The 22,371-nt window shown below is 41.9% G+C and overlaps 3 protein-coding genes across 3 annotated transcripts; all 3 read right to left on the bottom strand.

Moving 5' to 3' along the window:
* Nucleotides 1–365: 365 nt before the first annotated feature.
* LOC139660671 (interleukin-17 receptor D) lies at nucleotides 366–10,692 on the bottom strand. The gene is made up of 12 exons (XM_071538876.1): nucleotides 10,420–10,692; nucleotides 7,268–7,352; nucleotides 5,951–6,109; nucleotides 5,548–5,666; nucleotides 4,579–4,702; nucleotides 4,213–4,251; nucleotides 3,959–4,104; nucleotides 3,726–3,800; nucleotides 3,344–3,410; nucleotides 2,973–3,119; nucleotides 2,630–2,802; nucleotides 366–1,808 (listed from the first exon to the last, which is right to left on the bottom strand). The coding sequence occupies exons 1-12, from the start codon at nucleotides 10,540–10,542 to the stop codon at nucleotides 1,257–1,259; spliced, it is 1,809 nt and encodes a 602-aa protein (XP_071394977.1). The 5' UTR covers nucleotides 10,543–10,692; the 3' UTR covers nucleotides 366–1,256.
* A 351-nt stretch (nucleotides 10,693–11,043) lies between these two features.
* On the bottom strand, nucleotides 11,044–17,637 carry fam50a (family with sequence similarity 50 member A). The gene is made up of 13 exons (XM_071538872.1): nucleotides 17,359–17,637; nucleotides 16,910–16,994; nucleotides 16,408–16,507; nucleotides 16,021–16,148; nucleotides 15,446–15,522; nucleotides 15,119–15,185; nucleotides 14,874–14,935; nucleotides 14,323–14,399; nucleotides 13,652–13,706; nucleotides 12,844–12,892; nucleotides 12,612–12,682; nucleotides 12,263–12,373; nucleotides 11,044–11,321 (listed from the first exon to the last, which is right to left on the bottom strand). The coding sequence occupies exons 1-13, from the start codon at nucleotides 17,467–17,469 to the stop codon at nucleotides 11,313–11,315; spliced, it is 1,002 nt and encodes a 333-aa protein (XP_071394973.1). The 5' UTR covers nucleotides 17,470–17,637; the 3' UTR covers nucleotides 11,044–11,312.
* Nucleotides 17,638–18,426: 789 nt separating this feature from the next.
* Nucleotides 18,427–21,747, bottom strand: cav4b (caveolin 4b). Its single transcript, XM_071538878.1, has 3 exons — nucleotides 21,409–21,747; nucleotides 19,333–19,520; nucleotides 18,427–18,774 (listed from the first exon to the last, which is right to left on the bottom strand). Exons 1-3 carry the CDS (start codon nucleotides 21,655–21,657, stop codon nucleotides 18,591–18,593), a joined length of 621 nt encoding a protein of 206 aa, XP_071394979.1. The 5' UTR covers nucleotides 21,658–21,747; the 3' UTR covers nucleotides 18,427–18,590.
* Between the last annotated feature and the right edge of the window lie 624 nt (nucleotides 21,748–22,371).

Genomic DNA, 22,371 nt, shown 5'->3' with positions numbered 1-22,371 from the left:
CCGGGGTTGCCAGGCCCCGTCACCAACGAAACTAACCCGCTTTTAGGGCGTTAATTTTTACTAGGATATAATTTTATTAGGATATCATGCTCCATTCTTCACAACAATTTCATAATCCTTCGAAACCAATTCCTTTCAGGTATGAGATGAATATTCTCAGCAAAAATATTCTAGAAACAACCTATAGAAATTTAGGGGTTTTCTTCCAGCCTGGCAACCCTGCAGCATCTCAAGCGCTACAAGCCGGTATCGACTGTGTCCATAAATAGCAGTCAAGAGAAATTCATACCATGTATTTGATGAGCCAGAGAAAAGTGAATATTCCAAACATTTTATTGTCTTACTTTATTCTGAGTATGGTCAGACAATTAGATACACAAAGAAACAAAATTCATGCTTCACAAAAATGCAGACTATAGTTTACAAGTGAACATTCATATGTAATCTCACATCAGCATAACATTAAATGATAGTGCATAATAATCCAATATTTTGTGCATAAAATTGCACAGATATAATCAACTATACGTGTTACTGTAAATATGAATGTAATACACTGTTCAATGTGTACTTTGAGGCAGACATTCTCATAGAAATAACTTTAATAACTCATGAGACGCGGTCTGAAAATAGACACCTGACATGTATGGAGGTGTGTGCGTTTCACATGTAAAACATTCTTTTAATGAGGCACATTAACAGGAATTGCATCATTATGTCTTTCCTTTAAACTGAATGAGTTTCACAATATACAATGGCTTTTTACATGCAGGTCTTCTATTATCTTGTGCGCTTACGTAATAGCATGCAGTCTCTTAAAAATGGACCCTTCACATTTCTCTTTCAATGTAACACTGCACTCTCTCACACACAAAGGCTCTCATGATACAAACAACACTCATCTGTCCTGGCTGGTTTGTTTTGTTGCAGAGCATCTCCAGCCCTCATATTAACAACAGGGAATCAAATGTTGAAAAGACATCAAACATGTTAACAAATAGCTTGGCTTGAGTTTACAGACACAGATCCAACCCTTTTCTAGAGTGAGGGTTTCAGTGCCTTGCTCAAGGACACCTCAGCACTGATTGCAAGCACTGTAGATGTACCAGCCACCTTCCAGTCACCAGTTTACAGCTGCCATACACCCTCCTGTCTGTACCGGGAACTTTGTGACTATTGGTCAACCTCTAACCTTGTCCTACACTGGGCTTAATACCATAGTATGTCATGGCGCACTGGTTTCCTTCCTTTAGTGCTTAGTCCCCTCCTTCCACGGAGTGATGCTCTTTCTCCCTCAGCACCATCCCGGCCTCACAGATTGCCCACTGCAGAGCTGCTCCGGCTGGTAACTTAGTAAAGCCTTCCTCTGAGATGTGCTCTATCTTCAGGTAGCCTCCAGGTCTGTGCAGAGCCACCCCGTGGAGGTGGGAGAAGAGCAGAGGCAGGTCCCTGGTCAGGGTGTAGTGAGCCACCAGCCCCAGCTCGGCAGGGATGTCCGTCTCCTCAGAGTACTCGAAAACGGCCGCCATGTATTTGGACAGGTCTTGCCCCCTGGCTTTGGCGCGGCCCACCTCCTCTCCTATAAGGGGGATGGCTGCGGCTGCAGCTGAGCTGGAGGTGTTGGACCCCCAGCCCAGCTCTTCGTCAGCCTCCTCCTCATCCCCCTCTGGGTCTGGGTGCGACGGCTGCGATCTGAGCCCCCGGGAACAGATCACCAAGACGAAGTCGCTCTCCCGGATCCGCCGGCAGTGCCAGCCCATGGTGCCTTCCTCGGCCAGACTGAGAGAGTCCCACAGGTCCAGGCACACCTGGTGGCAAAAAGAGAAGAGTTTTATACCAAACTGATGTAAAAATGCATGTGGACCCCTCATGAAAGGAAAGAAGAAAAAAGATAAAGATAAGATAAAAACATCAACTCATTGGCAAGTTGTTGAAATCTAAGCTGGAGAAATGCAAAAATAAGGAACTCAAATCACTACAACTCACATGTTTTGTTTCAACAGTTTATTGAACTAGGATGTTGTGGCTATAGATTTTCTAGTCCTTGGTGATGAACCGATCTGCTTTATTTACACCCTGCTCATATAACTCAGAGACATATAAACCTACCACTGGGATTGCACTATGTCCCTAATGCAACACATCCACAGACACATAACGTAGCAACATCTGCATGCAGCAGCAGTAGCACAACAGTAGTGAGCAGCACTGAGCTGGAAAGCTTCCCACCCTGTTGTTTATAGTCAGTGCTGTATTTGTTGTGTGTGTGTGTGTGTGTGTGTAAGAGAGAGAGAGAGAGAGAGAGAGAGAGAGAGAGAGAGAGAGAGAGAGAGAGAGAGAGAGAGAGAGAGACACTGTTGACATATGATGAGCATGCTGAGGCAGACCAAAGCTTGGCTGCCAGCTAGTTTCCTGACTGAACTTGCAACACATATTTATAAAAACATCTGATCATCCCTTCTTGTGTGTGTCACTTCATTATAACTGATTGTTTCATCCTCAAAGATATGACTGTTTTGAGTCTTAGACACACCTAGAGACTGACATTTCATAAGACAATTATAGCAAAATGCACTTCATTACATTAGAGGATAGATGGATAAGTCATTGGATTTCATTCCCACTCTACCTGAGTGGCCATGTGCTGCTGTAAGAAGGCCCCTAACTGCATGACGGCTCTGACGTGGGCGGGGCCGTCACGGCTGCAGTAGCAAATCAGAAGACGAGGAGGGGTCAACCTGTTGCTCGGCAGTGACATCACTTCCTGCTGGGTGCTCCTCTCTTGATGCTGCTCGATAATGTCTGAATGGATGATAAAAAACCTCAGATTGCATTTTTTGTTGGTACAAGGAAGACTTTGTGTCGCTGTGTAAACTGAATGATCAATGAACAGTAGTTACTTAATTTGCCTTCATAATTTACTGTGTATGCATATCACGCTTTCTCAGATGAAGTATGGTTTGTCTTTGCACCTGGCTTTATCTCCAGTTTCTTCATCCAGAGGTTGGGCCTCCTCCTGGTAAGAACGGCCAGTAGGATTACAAACATGGCTACCAAGGCCAAGCCCAGTGGAATCATCAGAGCCAGGGACGGCCTGGTAGTGAGAGGCAAGGCTGCTTCTGAGGACGAAATGAAGGTGATGTGACGGCAATCAGAGGACAGGGGTCCAACAACTTTACAGAAGTAATCACGTCTAAACATGAAAGGCTTCTCAAATGTTTTGTCAGCGTCCTACAGGAACCTTGCATCTGCAAACAAGTCAGCTTTTCAGGAAAGGTTCAACAAGACACCTATGATTTATATATTTTCTGTCGATCATTGGGATCAAGGGAACATACCCTACCTTGTTGAAGGTGTATGACCCGAACACTGAATTTCTTCCTCACTGCATCCACTAAATCAGCTGCAATCTGTGGTATAAGAAATGTTGTTTTAGCCCAAAGAACAAGTGATTTAGCATAGTCAAGGGTTTTGTTATGTTTAAGAGGCATGGCATTTGAATGCAAAGTAGAACTGGAGTTCTATTCCAAAATGAGATATCCACCATTTTAAATATGTGGCATCTACTTTTACAAAATGATTACGAGCATTTAAATAAGACTCATCATAGAGTATTTATTGTCATCAGCTATTTTGGCTTTTGGGGGAAACAGTCATAGGTATTTTTTTTAATATTATGTAATCAATGTCAAACACCCAGTAGTTGTAATCCACTTTTATTTTACCTCGCAAGTGTAATTGGTTCCTTCTTGGAGGCCGTGCAGCTGGTAACTGTGGTGAGTTTTGTTTTTGGTGGGGTTCTAAAGAAAGATTGATGGAGTTAGTAACTTCACTTGGTTATTAATCATTTCTATAGTGGTAATGGAGGCACAGGCAAGGTACGACAGAAAATAGTGCTATGAATACATCCAGTAATATACAAAACTGCAGAAGAAGGCAACACTAAGCCATCACTCACAGGTTTGATGTCCATGTATTTCTTCATGCCCTTTGCATAACACAATGAGAAATAACCTCTGATGTCCAGGCTGGGAGGAGCCAGGTTAAAGGTCACGATGATGTCGGTGCCTTTCTGCTGCAGCTCAATGTGTTCGGGGTACCAGTCTGCAATCAGACCAGGAGAAAAGGTTGGAGTTTCCTGATACAGTGAATATGAGTAATGTGGGAAATTTAGGAAGCTGAGGCAGCTGATATCAAAGGTTTTTCACTCACCTTTCTTGCACTTCTCGAGACCGTTCTTCTCCGCACATGCTGCAAAACCATAATATGCATATTACTATAAACTGCGTAATTTTTTGACTGCGTGAATTTTTGGAAAATATGAAGAAAAATGCAATGTTCAGAAAGCAGCAGAACGTCCTGAACTAATAATATGATAATGCATGGTAGATGTCCTTATAACCATTGGCGTGAAAGTGTACAGATGATTGAATCAAGAGAGGGAGGAATTTGGATTTAAAACATTACCCTGCAGCAACCATGAACTCAGTGTGTGTGTGTGTGTGTGTGTGTGTGTGTGTGTGTGTGCGTGAGAGAGCTTTATGAGATAACATCTGGCCCGGAGCTCGGCGGTCTTACAGCGAGTGGAGAAGATCTTGCTGTGGTAGAACCGCTCCCACTGCTCAGGCACGGGCAGAGCCATGACGGTGACCGCATACTGGGACCCCAGGGAGAGGCCGGGGAAAGGGTCCGACTTGTAAACCTGCGGGGGAATAACGACAACGGTGGCCTGGCTTTTCTTCCAACGCAGCAGACAGCGCTTGCACAGACATGTTTCGATGAGACGCATGAAGATGAGGTATATGTTTTTGACATGCGCTTTATTGCTCCCTGAGGTGATTTGCCTCGTTGAAAGGAAGCGAATACAGTTGTGAAATGCAAGATGCACTATATACAAAATAAATCACTTAAATGCACACTGGCAACAATTTATCCCTCCATTCCAGAATGCCACTTCTGGGACGAGGATGACTGGCGGCTGAGTGTGAGATATCACTCTTTAAAGTGGTAATCAGCAAGATGTTTGTTTTGATTCTGGTGAAATCTTTGGTGCCAAGCGTTCATTTCTGTGGTGTTTCTGCACTGCACTTCCCAGAGATCACCTGTCAGTCAAACTGTGTCACCAGCACTTTTTCCTTGGATTTTCTGATTTTCTGCCATTAGCCATGGCGGCTATCGCTGCTCATGCTAACCATTGTATTGGGCTCTTTCCCCGTATGCATTGTTGCACGTTCTTGCATCCTCCATTTTACCGACGAGGACGAACGGGAAGCCCCGAGATTCACTGTGAGAACAAGGCATCGCATGCGAGCGGCGCTAGAAGTCTAGAATTACAGGAAAATTCTCTGGGAACAATTTCTTGGAAAATGTCACGATGTCACGATAACGGATTACCACTTTAATTCGTTTCTCTAAACTCATAATTATCCGTGAACATTCCTGTGGAAGTGTTCGCAGAGCCCCATGATGCACATGACGTGTCAAAAAGGAGTATACCTTCATGTGGACAAAGAGAGAGAGAGAGAGAGAGAGAAAGTGCGGTCCTACCCTTTCAGCATGGGAGGCGGGGAGGGAGAGGTTTCGGTGGAAGAGAAAGAGTTGACAAGCAACGTAAGACCCTCCCAGGGCCTGGAGGGACACCTGAAAGCCTCGCAGGAAGGCGATACCTGCAACAAACCACCAGGGGGACAGCAAGTCACAACCCATCATCCATCACCCTCATGTTGAATACATGTGTCTAATGCAAGTGTAAAAGCCTGAGTCCTAAAAAGAATGATCAATTGAGCACTTAACTGAAATGAATCATCCTAAACTCAGACATTGAAGTGATAAATGACATGACAAATGATTCACACATCTGGCTAGCTTCTTGTTATGGTGTCCTCCCAGTGTTTGCGACACTTGGTTTTGTGCCCTTCTAACAAGTGAATGTTATGATTTGTCCACATACCGTAGTAACTGGGCTTCCAGGAGACAACGATGGTGTCAGATTTGGGGTTCTGATCGTGTAAAACCTCTACCGTCACGTCGTTGGGTGCGTGGACGTAGTGTTGACACACTTCAGGGTCTTCTTCACCTAGCAGCTCAAAACATGGCCACGGAACACAACCTGAGGAGAAATTACGACGGATGTTCATTGTTATGGTTCATTTGTTGTTTGATTTGATTGATTCCTTGGGATTGTTGGCAAAAATTGCCTGAAATGTCTCGCAATTCAATACGCCGGCCTGTGATGACATCAGATGGTCATTTGAACACAGTGCTATTCAAGCTTTAATACTGTTCATGTTCGTGCAAATATGCAAAAAAATACTTCAATTCAAGTTTTTTTTGTTTTCCAGGTTAGGTAAAGCCATTTTACCTCACATACAAAATAAAACAAATATTTGAGAAATATAGAAATGCTGTTAACTAGGGCACAGTAGCAGCAAAAACCTTTTATGACAGACACGGTACACTTTTTAGGATTTCTAGACAGTGCACAAGTTGCCCTTGGTATGGTAAATTCCAAAAATATCTAAAGCTAAAAACAAAGATGTGATATTTAAAAAAAATCCTTGTGAAATGAATTTAAGTTAGTGGTCAGAGCAGAAGAGGCTAAATATTGTTGATTTTTGAACACTATTTCCATCAATAACACCAAAGGTTGAAGTAAGATACCAGATATTTGGGTTGGGATTAGAGTTTCATTTTTATCTGTCCTCAGATTTAATAACGGATAGGCACATACATAAAAAGACAAATCCTCTTTCATTTGTGCTCTCTAGCACTCAGTAATGTAAATCTGTGATACCCTTTTATGTTTCGCCTCGTGTTTAAATACCAGTGTATTCAATATCAATTCAATATGATATTAATGCCATGAGGGCAACAGTGGCAGCCTGAGCTTAGAGACGGGCAGGATAGAGACGTTAGGGAGGGAGGAGGTGAACCAGAACGTCTCTCTTCACCCTCAGTAACAACAGCCAAAATGTGTTTGAACAAGGGAAGTATTTACACAGGGAAGCTCCTGGGTGTGAATATAGGTATACATGCATGAACATAGGTACACATACATGCCCTACAATTAAAGATATTCGTCCTGTTCCACGTTCCATGTTCTTCAACTTGCCTGCTTCAGTGAGAGTAAGTTAGGTAAAGGGTGCATTCTAGGTTTAAAACCAGTTTCTCACAGTGTAATTAGTCTAAAACAGACTGATGGGAGGCAGAATGCAGACATTCGCAGACGAGCTGTGGAGCCAGTGCCGTCCGGTTGAGTCAGACTTACTTCCAAACGCTTCAATGGAGCGAAAGCCCAGGGTCTTCTCCACATCAGCTCTGGTTATTCTGCAGTATTCACATCCAGGTCCTCCCTGCCGAAGAGAACAGGAGATTCTGACTTTGGGTTTTGGCTTATATGCACGGCTGCACATATCCCTCACAAATAAAGGTCAAATAATAAAACAAAATGCATGAGACAGGGATGTGATTAGGGCAATACAAAAAGACTGTAATGGGGAGACAGCAGAGAAACAGATACGTGCACAAACACACACACATACACACCAAGAAAAACAAATATGCATTCCTGATATCCTGATAAACATCTTACACATCACATTAGATCAGGCTCATGGTCAAAACAAGTCCAAGACCGGGTAAATTCCAGGTTTAGTTGCCAAGACTAATGGAGGACAGAAGAGTGAAAGCATGTACAGAGGGAGATTTAATTGTAATAGCAGCAATAAACATAACAAATCTCTATATAACAAAGCTAATAATAATAAGATAATAATAATAATAATAATAAGATAATAATATCAATTAAAACAAATAAGTTACTATCCATCCAGGATTTTCTCTGTCTCTTTAAAAAAAACCCAAGAAAAATAGAGAACAGGATAGTTTCTTTTTCCAAAAATCTGTAGACAATTTTCATCAGTGGCTCAAAGCCTCAATCGTCACGGACAGCGCGGTCAGAGTGCGTTTGAGGATGGCTGGCTTCCTGGAGAATCATATTAATCATATTAAACCACACAATAACAAAACAATACTGGTTTGTTCCTATTCCAGTGCTGAGGTCAACATAAACCACAATATAAATCCTCCTTGTCTTGTTCAATTTAACATGATTACTATTCGGCAGTATCTCATGTAAATATCCTTTGAACTGTCAAATGAGGTTGAGAAACCTACTGGTTTCTAAATGGTCTGGATATAAAAAGAAGCTTGTGTGCTAGAACTATTTCTTTCACCGTGACTAACCAGCTATGCATACTCAAAACTTGAATCAGATGAAAACGGAAATATCAAAGGCACTAATCATCGGTTAGGGGGTTAGGTTTGGGGCTATCATCAAAATGTATGTGTTACTCAATCCCTGACCATGTGGAAACTTTAGTTTTAACCAAGTCAACAATCCAGGATGGAGTGAGGTGCACACACACACACACACACACATATATAATTGACTTGTCTTTCAGGTTTTTAGCAAAGGCTTTAAAGGACATAACTGGGCGAGCAGCTGGAGAAAATGAGAGAGGAAGAAAAACTGTATCTGCCTCAGGCAGAAAGTGCCTGAGAGAAAGAAAGTGTGTGTGTCTGTGTGTGTGTGTGTGTGTGTGTGTACAGGGGTAGTTAAACTGTCAAATAATGACCAGATAGTCTTTGTAAACCAAATACATACTTGCACGCAAGCTCATAGCAGAGCATAATCCACATGCTTGCCAAGCACGGCGTAATTAGACTTACAGTATGTGTCTCTTTCCAATACACACATAGGACACATATTGATGAGTGGTTTGGTTCAATCTCAATAAATCTATTAATACACAAATCTATTATCTATTCTGAAATACTGAAAATGACAAGACACTGTATTAAAAGCATCACAAACACCATCTCATAAAAACTTTCCATTGTTGCATTCAATCAACTACACAATGCTTATTCCAGTAGCCCCATGACAGAAACTTCATGTAACCCAAGGGAAATCACTGGACTGTCAAACTCACTGTGTGACAATTAAAGGGGATTGTCGTTCATATTAAGAACCCAATAATCTTCCGGCCTGGGTCGAGCTGACGAGTGCATTTTTCCTTAGTTCAGTTAGTACTTGAGATCGTAAACAACTCCACTCTAAACTGTGGTGGCATACAGTCATATAGCCTGGAGCTGCTCCTTTGAAAATATGTGCAGGACTTTGTGGACACACACAATGTTGGTCTGACGTTTTACACACAGCTGAACTTCATGCTGCGGTAGTGGCTTCTGGTCAGAAAACGAATCCCATGGAAGTCACTCTCAGCTATAGTCCACTTGGTGTGATGTCATAGGCGTCACCCTGATTAACATACTGTAACTAGAGAAATCCTGCTATTATTGCACACCACATTCTACTGTATTTTACTGTACTGCATGTCTCTGGGTTACTTTTCATTGCCGACTTTCCCTCATTTCTTTTCTTTTTTTTGTATGATGTGTTGCACCTGCCTGCAAATCAACTTCCCTCTGGGATTTAAATAATAAACTGAACTGAACCTCTTTTCTCTTGTTTCTGGCTGTGAGAGACAGTAGTGAATGTTCATTAATAAAGCCTGTCAGAAATTCAGTGATATTCCCCTTTAAATGTATTTCAAAGGTAGCAGTTTTGTTGTGCTTGTAATTACAGGGAGACTGAAATTGTGATTTGATCTGAGATAAAAAAAATCTGTAAAAAGTTTATTTTCCTTCTGAGTCCTACTCGTCCTGAAGCTATGGGATACACAGTATAGCCCAGCGGATCAACAGGACATAGAGGCGTCCTGTTTTGCTGTCATTAACGTTTCCACAGTGAAAAGCGCCAAAACATCAACATCATCTCTTGGCAGTTCACTCAACCGTCACAGAAGCTGGACAAACATGGGAACCATGTGTTTGGCAGTAAATGCTGGGAAATAATGGACATGTATTTCAAAATCCCATACTTTTCCTGGACTTGGAAGATTTTGGTTGCTGTTCAATACTGAGAAATGTAACTGTTAACCAGGACGCTACACTCTATAGCTGAAGGTCTACAACTACATAATATGTACTGTTATATAATGTTCCAAGTATTTACAGACTGAACTGGTGGGCTACAGAGACAGAAAACACCATGACCCAATAAAAAAAATACTACAAATTAGGTTTATGTTCCTGGAATTATAACATATACTTGCCAAAAATATGAACCCATCTTACTTGCTGTCCTGGAGAAAGCAACTTGTTGACAGGTTTGAAGTCATATGTAACACACATGACACTGGAGGCATGCATAAACCAGCAGGTAAGAGACTGTCAACACAACCCTTAGAACACCCACGATGGAAATGTGTAAACAAAAGAAATGAACCAGCTGTTGGAGAAGACAAGGCGCCGAAATTGGTATAAACATAGGTGTAGGTTGGGAAGGCAGTCTACCTGTCGGACACATTCCAGATTGCAGTCCTGAGGAGTGACGGCGGCGGTGGCGGGATCCTCCTGAGCCCAGAGGGGCCGACCAAGCGTCAGGAGCTGGCACAACACAAGGGCTTCCTTCCACATGCTGCTACAGCCAACATGACACTGCCCCACTGCGAGAACCAGACCTCAAAGTCATACACACACTCAAGACACATACACACACACACAGGTTAGAATGCGGCCACTCGTCAGCGCAAAACAGTGGCTGTACGTTGAAGCGAAGTGTCTCGGAGAGTGCGTGACAGTGAGTGGCAGGAAGGAGGGAAGGAGGGAGGGAAGAAAGATGAAGGGGAGTGGTGTCTTTAGGCTACGGGTGGAGGTTCATACTACACACAAGCAGCTCTCTGTGCATATTTTAACTGTTAACGCCCCTGGACTAGTTGGATTTGTCCTCTATTGGCAGGAGGCACGTGACACGATTGGCTCCGAAACTTAGTTAAGTTCTGCAGCCGGCGCCAGGAAAAACACATTCACATTCATCACACACACATACCACAGAGAGGCCCGGCTATTCAGCACAACTGATTGGCAAGCATGCGTGATTTGGTGCAGAAGAAAGAGGACAACTTTCATCTTCAGTCCAATAAATCATAACCAGATTAATTTTATTCAACAGAGATGCTACAACATGGTTCGTGAGCTATATACATACGAATGTGGTTTGGTTTCTGAGGGAACATCGCATTGGCAATTCAAATACATTTGTGGAAAACTAGTATTTCAATAGCACAGTAAAAGCATGAATCCATTGTTCATGAAATCCTAAAGAAATCTGTTGTGACAACACAGTAGTAAAATAACATGTTGGAAAAAAAAATTGTTTCCATCAAGAATTGCTGTAGACCACAATTTCACCGGATCTGAAAAACAAGCACAAACAAAACAAGAACAGTTACACCAAGGATAAAACACATAATTCAAACCATTTTGATCTAATAATCTGCTCTGATTTGGAACACGGAATGATTTACAGAGCTTTCTCAATTATTCCATTCTAGAAAACATCTTAATGTCTGCCAGATACTTGGACAGGGAAGCGGTATCAGATGCAGAGCGTGCCCATGCAAGAAGGGCTGGCAGCAGGGAGCTCTTCTCTTCACAGAACATTAGCACCCATCAAGGGGCAGCGTACTACACGATTCCAAATGCCCAACGGGGATCATTCAACTTTCATCTAATCAAAACTCTTTTTCTTACAATAACTATCTTTGTATAACAAATGCACGTTCTGTTAGGCAATAGAGTCAATTTCATTCTGTGTAACATCTATAACTGAGTTCCTGGATAAAAAGAAAACAGGTTCTTATGGTAAGTATCCAACACTGAAGAGCTTTTGGATACCTTTCAATATCTGGTCATTCCTTAAAATCTAGGTTGTGCAGTTGGACCCCGCTCACTGTCATTTATTATTATAGCTGGGATATGAGAGCCACCTTTTTTTCGTCTTATTAACTTACTGGGTGGGGACAACGCACATTAATTAACGTTTCTGTACGTGTGCCAGAGTTAGCCAAAAAAAACAGATTAATTTATTGGATTGATTCAGATGAGAGTGAATTAACCAATTACAGCACCATCTTTGGGCACCACTTTATGTGTGTGTGCTACTGGACTATCCAAACAAACACTGTGTCAATTAATTTACTACTGAAACAGGCATTACTAATATGGCAAGTGTATGGGTACTGTCTGTTTATTCAAGATAAGATGAAAGATGAGATGAAACTTCAATGATCCCTGTGGAGAAACTGTAATTTACTACTCGACAAGGCATGCTATCATGCAGCAAACCGTTTCTCACCGTATATTTGTCCCATTTCTTCTCGGGGTCGTACGGCTCCCAGCGGCTCGCGGGGAAGATGTGCTTGTTCTTCTCATACCAGCTCCTCAGCACCACTTTGCCTGCATGAGACTGGGAGCACACAAAAACAAACACTTATCAAATAAACGTCTGCTTGGACTGTCATTTCTTGAAGAAGTGAGGCACCTGTGCCGGTTTTAAATCAGTGACATTTCAGTGTTTTTTTTCCCTCTCACAATCTCTTCTTTTTGTTGTGCACATTTGGAAAATGAGTGACTGGTTATGTGATCTCATAAAATTGTGAAAAAAAACAAACAAACAAACAAAAAAAACATCACCACATCCTCACCTCATCTTTCTCCACGGTGGCGTCGTTCACCAGTCGAATATCATCGTGGACATCAAAGCTGAAGAGAGGACCTGTGGAAAACAGGAACAACCTCACATTATTCCATATAGAAACTAATACATACAGTATCCAAACACTACCAATGGGGTGAATGTAATATCTACAACCAATTATTTCTTAAAATTGACTAGGGGCACATCTTGGGTGGTTATTTTTGTTGCTGTTGACTTACCAGATTTGCCTCTGGCTTTTGTGACAATGAAGTCGTAAAAACTGTGGTGCTGAATGAGACAGAGAGATGAAAAATGATGAGATCCATTGAGTCAACATATCCGCAATCCATTCCACTATGTAATTAAGTCCTGTGACTGCCAAAAGTGCCACACCTGTTGGGACAATTACAAAACACACCAGAATTCACATCCAGGTGATCCAGCCTGTTTTAACCAATGGAATTCCTTGACATGTGGTGGACAGACAGACAGAAGGGCCTTGGGCAAAAAAACTGTTAATTACATTGCGGTGGGGATCTGGATCTGGGATTTCTGCCATTAGACATTCGGGGATTTTTTTATCACTATGAAACTAACCGGTCAAGAAACTGGTTGAAATTAAAATTGAAGTGATAGGCATCATGTCTCTGGATGTAACAGAAACTTGGAGACTTGTTCAGTATTGGTGGTCAGAGGTTTGCGCTCTCTGCGTGTGTTCTACTGTCATTAAAATCCTTATTTTAATCAAATGAATCACGTCTTTACTTTCAGTTATTCACAGTATTCTTTCACAAAACTATTGTCAGAACTGACTGGGATTACAGTTACCCATTTTCATAGCAAGACGGCTGTTAAATGGAAAACATAAAGTTTACCAGTGCAAGTGAGTCTAAACCAAAAATACCACTTAATTACTTTTGGATTATGAATATGGACACAAATTACAGGTGTTGAAAGAACTACAACTGTGTGAAGATGAAGCAATAGTGCAGCTGTCACTCACTGTGTGGTTTTCATGGGTGTGTCATGGGTGCACCCAGTACTCACATGTGGGATTATCAAATCCTCTTTGATGTACATCAACTGCTCCACTCCAGCAGACCTGCACATTGAGGAGGAGAGACATAACAGTCATGAGCGTTACCCCAGGTCCACCTATGCCCACATGTGATGAAAGTTCAAGAGAATGATGTGTGTCTGGCATGGACTCCCTCAGTGTTCTGCCAAACTCTTGACAGAGATCGAAACTATGTCCATGTTTGTGATGGAAACGTGTTGACAAGGCACTTCCATCACACAATAACGAAACAAGTTGTCAAGCAAGTTGTCTGTTATCATCTAAGTGTTTTCAGAACAAGCCTTCACAAAGGCTTTCTAATTTGACTCCAGGAAAAGTCAACTTAGTGAAACTTATTAAATTGCATATTTATCTACTGTATTTTCCACTCCTTTGTGTGAAAACCTACATCAGTACATTTTTCTGTTCTTAGAATGAGAGTTAAAGAGTTAAGTGAACAGCCACACAGGAAATGCATACTAAAGAGAGGGTGAAGTAAGGACGATCACTTCACTGGGCGTACAACACAAATACAATGCAAATGACAGTGTACTTGTTTTGTCCCTCATGGACAGGTTGTCACAGTATCACAACAATGCATGATCCTGATTGGTCGTGACACTTTGTTCTCCGCCTCCTCCTTTCCTCCTCAAACTCTCACCTCAGCTCACTGAAGTCCTTCCTGAGGACTTCCAGAGCCCTCTGCAGGAAGCTCTGGATGGTATTGCCCTTCCTCATCTGCAGGACAAACACAAAAAACACACACACAGTAACCACCACGAATTTTAGCAAGGGGGATGATGGGAACGTACACTGTTTATTTCCCCTTTATTTTCCCTCACATCTATACTTAACAAGGGGGTTTGAGTGATTCCTGCAAACACAGAGCATACTGTTAGCCTTAATGAGAGAAAGGGAATATATAGGAGGCAGCTGTTGCATTCAATTTGATTATTGATAATGGTCTCTTTGATCTGCTGTAACACAATGATGATGTTATGACTACAGAGTGCTAAAGCAAGATTTCACTTTAGCAGAACATCTTAACTTTTTAGCAGGCCCCATATGAGTTGAGGATCTTTCAATCACCCATATTAGCTGTCCTAGGTGACCGATTTTTTAAGCTAAGTAAAATATTGCTTTAATATTTGCGCTGTTTCCGGTATGAAAGAGAGTACACATGCACCAGTGTGCCAAGTCAACATGCTTTACCTTGACAGTCTTACGATGTCCGGAACCATCCCAGTAACTGAACGTGATCTCAATCTCCTCACCTGAAAGGACAGATAAGTCATTACCATGACATTGAGACATTTTTATATTGGAGTTAATTAGTTAGTTTTATGCTTTTAGTGGTTAGGAGTTGATGAATGTCCTACTCAAGTGTAATAATAAAAGAGGTGTGTGTGTGTGTGTGTGTGTGTGTGTGTGTGTGTGTGTGTAATCCTGCCACTCACTCTTGATCTTCTCCTGCTTGCGCTCCCACTCCTGCCTGAGCTCCTCCCTGAGACGGTTCTCCTCCTCCTAAACACATAAGGATAACAAAATCAAAGAAGTGGAAAACATCAAAGTCTATATCTATCTTAGAAGACTATGTTACATGAACATTGGTAGAAATAGTCTTATTCACCAGGGTGGGAAATACCACCAGCCATAAGTGAAATGCTGATTTATGTAAAAAAAACCCAAAACAAACAAACATATGAGAGCCAAGCAAGAAAAGATGTTTTCCACAGTAATGTACTTTGGATAAAAGCCTCAAGTGTCACATGCACAGGCCTCACCTCTCTGTCTCGATCAGGCAGGAAACTAGTGTCCACATCTGGGTTCTTCCCCAGCTTCTTCTTCTTCACTGGGGCATCTAGGAGACAGGACCAAACATTCACAGCAGAAATTAAGTTGCTGGTGATCAAAATAGTGTCTTAAAATGCTCATATGGTGCAACACAAATACCCTCATAGGCCTATATGTATGTAATAGGCGTATTATCACTGTGTATCACACACCACACAAAACTCAAATAAACAGCAACATAGGGAGAATAAACTGGAGTAAGCATTGATTATTTCCATATTGGAAATTAATCTCTTTGTTCTTAAACTGCTTTCTTTAGTTGAGTTTAGTCTGTCATGAGGAGACTTTACTCTGATTTGAGCAACCTCTTTTTTCTCCAAGCAATTGCAGGTCAATACATCACCATCACTCACCCCACTGAACAGTGTGAACACCATGGTATGGTATCAACTGCCACTGTATTTTACTTATTTCTTATTTATTTTTATTGGTCATAAAGCTTTAGCTTGGAGCAAATCAGACTGGGTGAAATGATAGCCGTTCTTGACCTAACATCAGCACTTACAATCCTCCTCTTCCTCTTCTTCCTCGTTTTCCTCTTCATCTTCTTCATCGTCTGGATTAAATGACAAACTGGCTATCTTCCTCTTCTGCTCTTCCTTTCTCTTCTTCTCTTTCTGCTTCTCGAGCTTTCTATAAAGCAGAAATACATAAATGATTAACAAGCGGAATCAACTGGAAGACAGAGAAACAAACAGAAAAGTGGAGAGGGGATAGGAAGACATGCTTTTGGGTCCACAGGCACGTACATGTGAGCACACACACACACACACACACACACACACACACACACACACACATCACAAGGAAAGTAAATAGACCATAAAGGAAGGAAGATGGCCATTCATCCGTGGAGAACGATGTTCAACCAAAACAGCAGGCTCTAACTCACAGCTGGAGCTCCTTGGACTGCTCCTTCTTAGCCAACTGCTTCTCTCTCTCCTTCACCAGCGCCTCCTGCTTGGCCTTCATGTCATTCAGCGTCACCAGACCTGATCAGGACATGGAATTAATCATATGGGTCTTGCTTGTTAATGACAGTATTATCAAAAACAATATATATATTTTAGACAGATCAGATACACAGACATATTGTAGCAATAAATAATCACAACATGACAGTTTATACAGCAATGCAAAAACGGTGTATTTTTTTTTTCTCTTTCCATAGGGTTACACTGCACACTGTTTTGTACTGTGTGAAAATCTGTTACATCTCAGCATTCCAGCTGTCACTTCAGCTGGAATATCTCACCCCTGCTGACACGACCCTGTCATATGGTCACCTATCTGGGTCACATTTTGACCCAGTCCAGGCGTTTCTAGCTGGCCTAACAATGACAAGTTGTAACGTGAAGTGCTGCAAGGCTCATGTGTGGCAGCAAGACGCTTACCGACTGTGCTGGACTTCAGCTCTGCCTCCACAGCATCATAGTGGGCTGAGAATTTCTTATCGATGTTGGACTTGACCATGTTGTCCTGCGAGAAACCAGAGAGCAAGACCAGACACACAGGTGAGTTAGGCAAATGCAAGTCCTGAATATGGCATCTGTCTTTATATTTTTCCAGGTCTTTGTTTTATAGGTAAGATATGACGATAACATAACACTGTATACAAGTTAAGTACTGTCTGTCTAAAGTATCTTGTGAAAGTAACTTAAAGTAGCTTCTTCTTCTTCTGTTGGGCCCTTTAACGAGGATGAGTTCAGGGTCTCCAGACTCCACTGTGAACTGGTCTAACGGCTAGTTGGTTTGACGAGACAGAGGAGCCTGCTGACATTAGCCTGCAGCAACACTGCGTGCTTAATAAACGTTTAATAAATTAAGCTAACTTGTTAGATACCTCTGCAATCCTCTGCTTCAGCTGTTCAAGTTGCTCTCTTTCTTTTTCTCGTTTCTTCATCAGCTGCATGGCTCTCCCAGCCTCGCTGGCAGCTCCTTTGTACTGCGCCATTATGGCTGCTTTTGTTTGTTTCTGTAGCCCCGTATAATAATAATCTAAAGAAACAAGTAATAAACAGAAAGAGTCGCTAAACTCTCAAATAAAACACCGTTTTAACGACTCAAACAGGGATGTTATGGCTGTGAAGGCAGAGGTCCTCCAGCGCGTCACAACAAGAAAAATGGCGATGTCGAAATGCATGCTGGGTAGAGATAAAATATATGTTGCCTTCAAATACTGTCGGAAATGTCGTAGTTACGAGCGGTACAGCGTCAGCGACCTAAGAAAGTGGTAAATATGACTGGGAAAAATTATAATAATTAATAACCAGAGGGGGAAATTGCATTTACACCGTAGAGATGAATACAGTATGTCAAATTTAACCATTAGATGCTATTGTTTGATAATGCATGTAAATTATTGTTGTCGTATTTTTTCACTGTTAGTTTAACTTTTAGTTGTAATGCATTTTTGGCACAGGCTATTAAGTTGTCTTCATGGTGTTGAAGAGGCAGCAGCTGGAAATAGCCTAGCATTTATTTATATTGCTACAAAAGATGTCTACAGAACTATAAAGATGATAAATTAATCAATATGAATGTGTTGCCCTACGCTGCTTAATTTCTAAAATAAAACAATAGACACACACAAAAAAATATGTTGCAGGGTCCATTTTAGTATTTCCAACCAAAATCAGTTGAATGCCAAGTTGTATTTACATCCTGAAAATAGGAGCTTATCTAAGGCAGCACAATTTGACTCTGAATCACTTGAAAGAAACAGACCTCTGAAACAATGTGGGCATTTTTATTCACATAATACATTTCTTAAACAAAAAAAAAAATGCACAGATATTTTCAGACATTTACACAGCCTAATACAATATAACCTTACAAGACAGTATCAGTTTGAAATCAGTGTAAACTGAACTGGTTAAACAATACTAACACTAATAATAATAATTACAATAATGAACAGAATTTGTACATGTTGCTTATTAATTCCCTTTACATTTGTAGAAAACAGATCAAATAGCATTAACATTATACCAGGTTACAGATCTATGCCAATTCAAAAACTACAAAATTCAAAGAAAAACTCACTCACTCACTCACTCACTCACTCACTCACACTCATACAACATTTTTCTCACTCATTAAAGGCCAGTCTTTGTTAGACAGCGAGACGGCAATTTGGCTGCAGCAGCGAGCGAGGGACAAGCACAGAGGAGCTATGAAAGCGTTCACCACACACATCCACAAGGACCGCAGGCATGGAAGAAAGGTGTTGCTCAGCTGTATGCAAGGTATCACAAACCTACAGGGGAAGGGAGAGAGAGAGAGAGAGAGAGAGAGAGAGAGAGAGAAATGTAGAGACAGAGGGAGTGAGAAAGTGATTTATTGTGTGAGAGATTTAAGATGTAATTTTGTAAACTGTCAAGAATGTAAATCAAAATGCAGTCCTTGTCACCTAAGGTCAGAGTTAAGGAGTGCAGGTGTGTGTGTGTGTGTGTGTGTGTGTGTGCGCGCGCGCTAACCGAATAGCTCTCAACCTTTTCAGTTCACAACCTCCCAGAGCAAAGCATTGTATTTTCCTTTGCAGGCTATTTTACTTATCATTAATTATTGGAAGGAGCCTTGAGGCTGCAAACATGAACTATTTCACAAGACTAAGGCAATTATCACCAGTATTGGCTGGTGCCTTACTCACAGTGAATCATCACAGTCATATTATTAGTCTACTTTTCCCAGTTTCAACTAGTGTAAAGAATGACTTTCAACTGATGGTACAATCGTAAATCACAAAAATAAGTTGTGAGATTGTTATCTGTGGTTATTGTACGCCTACACGAGGGGAGTATTTCCAGACGCTTACCAGACGTGCAGACAGGCGAGGACGGCCAGGAGAATGCCGGAGAGGAGGGCGAAGGGCACGGCGAGCAGCAGGGAGAGGCCGCGGTACGTCCAGACGCGCGCCGCCTCGAAGCCGACGACGCTGTACAGCCACACCCGGTCCATGCTGCGCGGCGTAGCGGGCTCCGCCAGCACGTCGCTGACCTCCACCTGCAGGCAGAGAACCAGGGAGCGGGAGGCAGGAGGACGAGGAGGGAGGGAAGAAAGGGATGGAGAGAGGAAAAGAAGGCAAGAGAGGTTGAACAGGCTGCAGACATCATTTTAACATCCATAAATCACTACTACATTATTCTGAGACATTAGTGTAATTACTGTAAACAAATGAGACCATTGGCGTGAAGAATGGCAGCCTCTACCGGCCTCTACACTGCATTTTATATTGTGTGGCACTGGGTCAGATTTGGCGGGAAACCTGCTATATTGCTTTAAGGCACAAAGAGATTGTGCTTTACAGCGCAAAACAGGAAGAGGGCGCTGTTCCTCCAGTGCAAATGGAGCTAAAGCTTTCAGAATTTCTGCCAGTGGCAGATGGTGGAACGATGGAAAAATCACTGACACGTTTATCCTCTTCAGTAAAGAAAAGAGGAAACCTTTGACTGAAGCAGCAAAGATCGTCTTTGTGACTGGAAGCAACAGGGTTTATGGGAAATGTAGTCTTAATTTTGAAACAGTAGCACTAACAACACCACTGGCATGAGATTATACCAAGATATCTTTGACAATGATATTGATGTTTAAAAATGCTACATGTTGCACCTTTAATAAGAAGATATGGAGTGTCAGTATGTGTTATTATGTATGTATGTATGTATGTAAAGCTTTATTTATACAGGGAGGGCCATTGAGAGCAAGCTCTCTTTTTCAAGGACGCCCTGATTACAGCACAAGATAAAAAAACACATTACAAACATTACAGTACAAAAAAACAAACATGTAAAACAATGTAAAATCACATGAAATTCACAGGTTCAAATAACGACAAGACTATGAGAAGCACGTGCAATCCCCACATAATGCATCCTCTAAAAGTGCCCTGAATGTTTCCATAGAAACAAATCGGTCCAGTTTAAGAGAGTCCTGCAGCCTATTCCATCTATCAGGAGCGTAAAAACTGAAAACAGTCTTTCCTGCCTCACTGTTCATACGTGGTGTGTCTAATCTAATGTGTCTGCGAGTGAGTATGATACCCTGTGGCACTAAAACTCAAGAGCCAGGACAAATACAGTGGAAGCTTGCCAGATAAAGCTTTGTAAACAAACAAAAGACAATGTTGCTCTCTTCGAATGGTAAGGGAGGGCCAACCCACTTTTTCATATAAGAGACAGTGATGAGTGAGAAACCCATCACCAGTGATAAAACGCAGAGCACTATGAAATAGTGCATCAAGAGGCTTCAAGGTAGTAGGCGAGGCATGCATATACAGGACATCACCATAGTCAAAAACAGACATTATTGTCGACTGCACAATGGTCTGTCTACTGATAGTAGAAAAACAGGACTTGTTTCTGTACAAGAATCCAATCTTTCCCCTCAGCTTTTTGGTTAGGTGTTCCACATGGGTCTGAAATGAAAGCCTATTGTCTAGCCAAATGCCCAAATATTTATAGGAATCAACAATTTCAATTTGCGCACCCTGCAGAGTATGAACACCTATACTGGCATCAGTCCCATGAGACCTCGAAAACAACATACATTTTGTCTTGTCGGAGTGCAAGACAAGCTTGTGGCCAATAGGAGACATCTGAAACGCGTCAAAAGCAGACTGCAGATTTGCAGTCCAGTAGCATACAGGATTGTGTCATCTGCATAATAATGGACTTCACAATGTGGAGAAGAGGGTACCATGTTGTTAATATGTAAATAAAAGTGGGCCCAAAATAGACCCCTGTGGGCCACCTTTACCAATTACAAGTGAGCTGGATCTAAAACCGCGACAACAGCCTGTGTTATGAACATGTCTTGCATTGAAATGTAACACAAATGTAGGCTGTCCCAAGAAAGACACACAGAAGACACGACAGGTTCCTGGTGTGGGTACCTTTAGGTGCTGGTTGATGCCATAAGGGTCCCTGTTCACAGGACGGGTGGGGGTGGGGGTGGGGGTAGGTGTAGGTGTGGGAGTGGGTGTAGGTGTAGCAGGGATCGGAGGTTTGGGGGACGGAGTCGGGGTTTTGGAGGCAAACTCCGGCGGAGGCGGAGGCGTGTTGATCTGCTCTTCACCTCCATCGTCTTCGTCCTCGTCATCTATCTGACACTCCACCAGACAGTCGTCGCTCACCATCATCATCCTCGCTGCGGGAAGAAGCACATGCTCACGTTGCAGGAAGATACACGAACACAAAGACTGTCAAATTTATGAGGACACCTGCACAGTCCCTCTCCCTGTCTTGCTCTAACACACACACACACACACACACACAAAAACACACATACACCCTGTCAGAGCACTGCAGGCATGTGCTGTGTAACAGAGAGCCGGGCACTGGGACTACCACCTGTTCTCGAGCTCCCAAAAAGAAACCATACCAAAATCTGTAAATAGCAGCGTGTAATTTTAAATGACATTTGTAAAACGTGAATCCACATGGTCATCCCCCATTACAGGGTTTTCACATGTCTCTTCATATTTATACAGGGATTGATGCAGTTTATAATCAGATATTTAGTTTTTCTGGTTTGGTGTAGGGATTTTTTTACCTCAAAAAAAGGATTCAAGATTCAAACACTTGCTATTTTTATGAATGTATTTCACTGAATATAATATCCTCCAGTTGTCTGCATATGTTCTCCAAGAGAAGTCTTTGAAAATAAAATGAATGAATCCTTGCTGAATGAAAGCACCACAAAGCAAAAAAACCCCAGACACAATGTTTTCTTAGACTGTACTCATGTTTAACTTTAGCTTTTAAAGCCACATCCTCAGAGGAGATATGCACCAACAGTTATTGTAAACTAAGAAACTTTAGTTGCAACTGATATGCTTGTTGAGGAATAATGTAGC

This window comes from Centroberyx affinis, unplaced genomic scaffold (assembly GCF_046629955.1).
Source record: "Centroberyx affinis isolate AG114_WGS23_722 - 3 ecotype Tasmania unplaced genomic scaffold, CSIRO-AGI_Caff_v1 ptg003357l_1, whole genome shotgun sequence".
Classification (NCBI taxonomy): Eukaryota; Metazoa; Chordata; class Actinopteri; order Beryciformes; family Berycidae; genus Centroberyx; species Centroberyx affinis.
The sequence above is the reverse complement of the archived record's forward strand: the minus strand, read 5'-3'. Positions and strand labels throughout refer to the sequence as shown.

What these genes read in the sequence shown, in the direction of transcription:
- LOC139660671 (XM_071538876.1), bottom strand. Translation starts at nt 10,542, where the DNA reads ATGTGGAAGGAAGCCCTTGTGTTGTGCCAGCTCCTGACGCTTGGTCGG. An exon ending in TCTCGAGAAGTGCAAGAAAG is followed by an intron (nt 4,105 to 4,212) that starts GTGAGTGAAAAA and finishes GTCTGATTGCAG; the next exon opens with ACTGGTACCCCGAACACATT. An exon ending in GAACCAATTACACTTGCGAG is followed by an intron (nt 3,411 to 3,725) that starts GTAAAATAAAAG and finishes CTTATACCACAG; the next exon opens with ATTGCAGCTGATTTAGTGGA.
- cav4b (XM_071538878.1), bottom strand. Translation starts at nt 21,657, where the DNA reads ATGATGATGGTGAGCGACGACTGTCTGGTGGAGTGTCAGATAGATGAC. An exon ending in GCATCAACCAGCACCTAAAG is followed by an intron (nt 19,521 to 21,408) that starts GTACCCACACCA and finishes CTCTGCCTGCAG; the next exon opens with GTGGAGGTCAGCGACGTGCT. An exon ending in CTCGCCTGTCTGCACGTCTG is followed by an intron (nt 18,775 to 19,332) that starts GTAAGCGTCTGG and finishes CTTCCCCTGTAG; the next exon opens with GTTTGTGATACCTTGCATAC.
- fam50a (XM_071538872.1), bottom strand. Translation starts at nt 17,469, where the DNA reads ATGGCGCAGTACAAAGGAGCTGCCAGCGAGGCTGGGAGAGCCATGCAG. An exon ending in GCTGAAGTCCAGCACAGTCG is followed by an intron (nt 16,508 to 16,909) that starts GTAAGCGTCTTG and finishes TGTCCTGATCAG; the next exon opens with GTCTGGTGACGCTGAATGAC. An exon ending in CAGTCCAAGGAGCTCCAGCT is followed by an intron (nt 16,149 to 16,407) that starts GTGAGTTAGAGC and finishes TCTGCTTTATAG; the next exon opens with AAAGCTCGAGAAGCAGAAAG.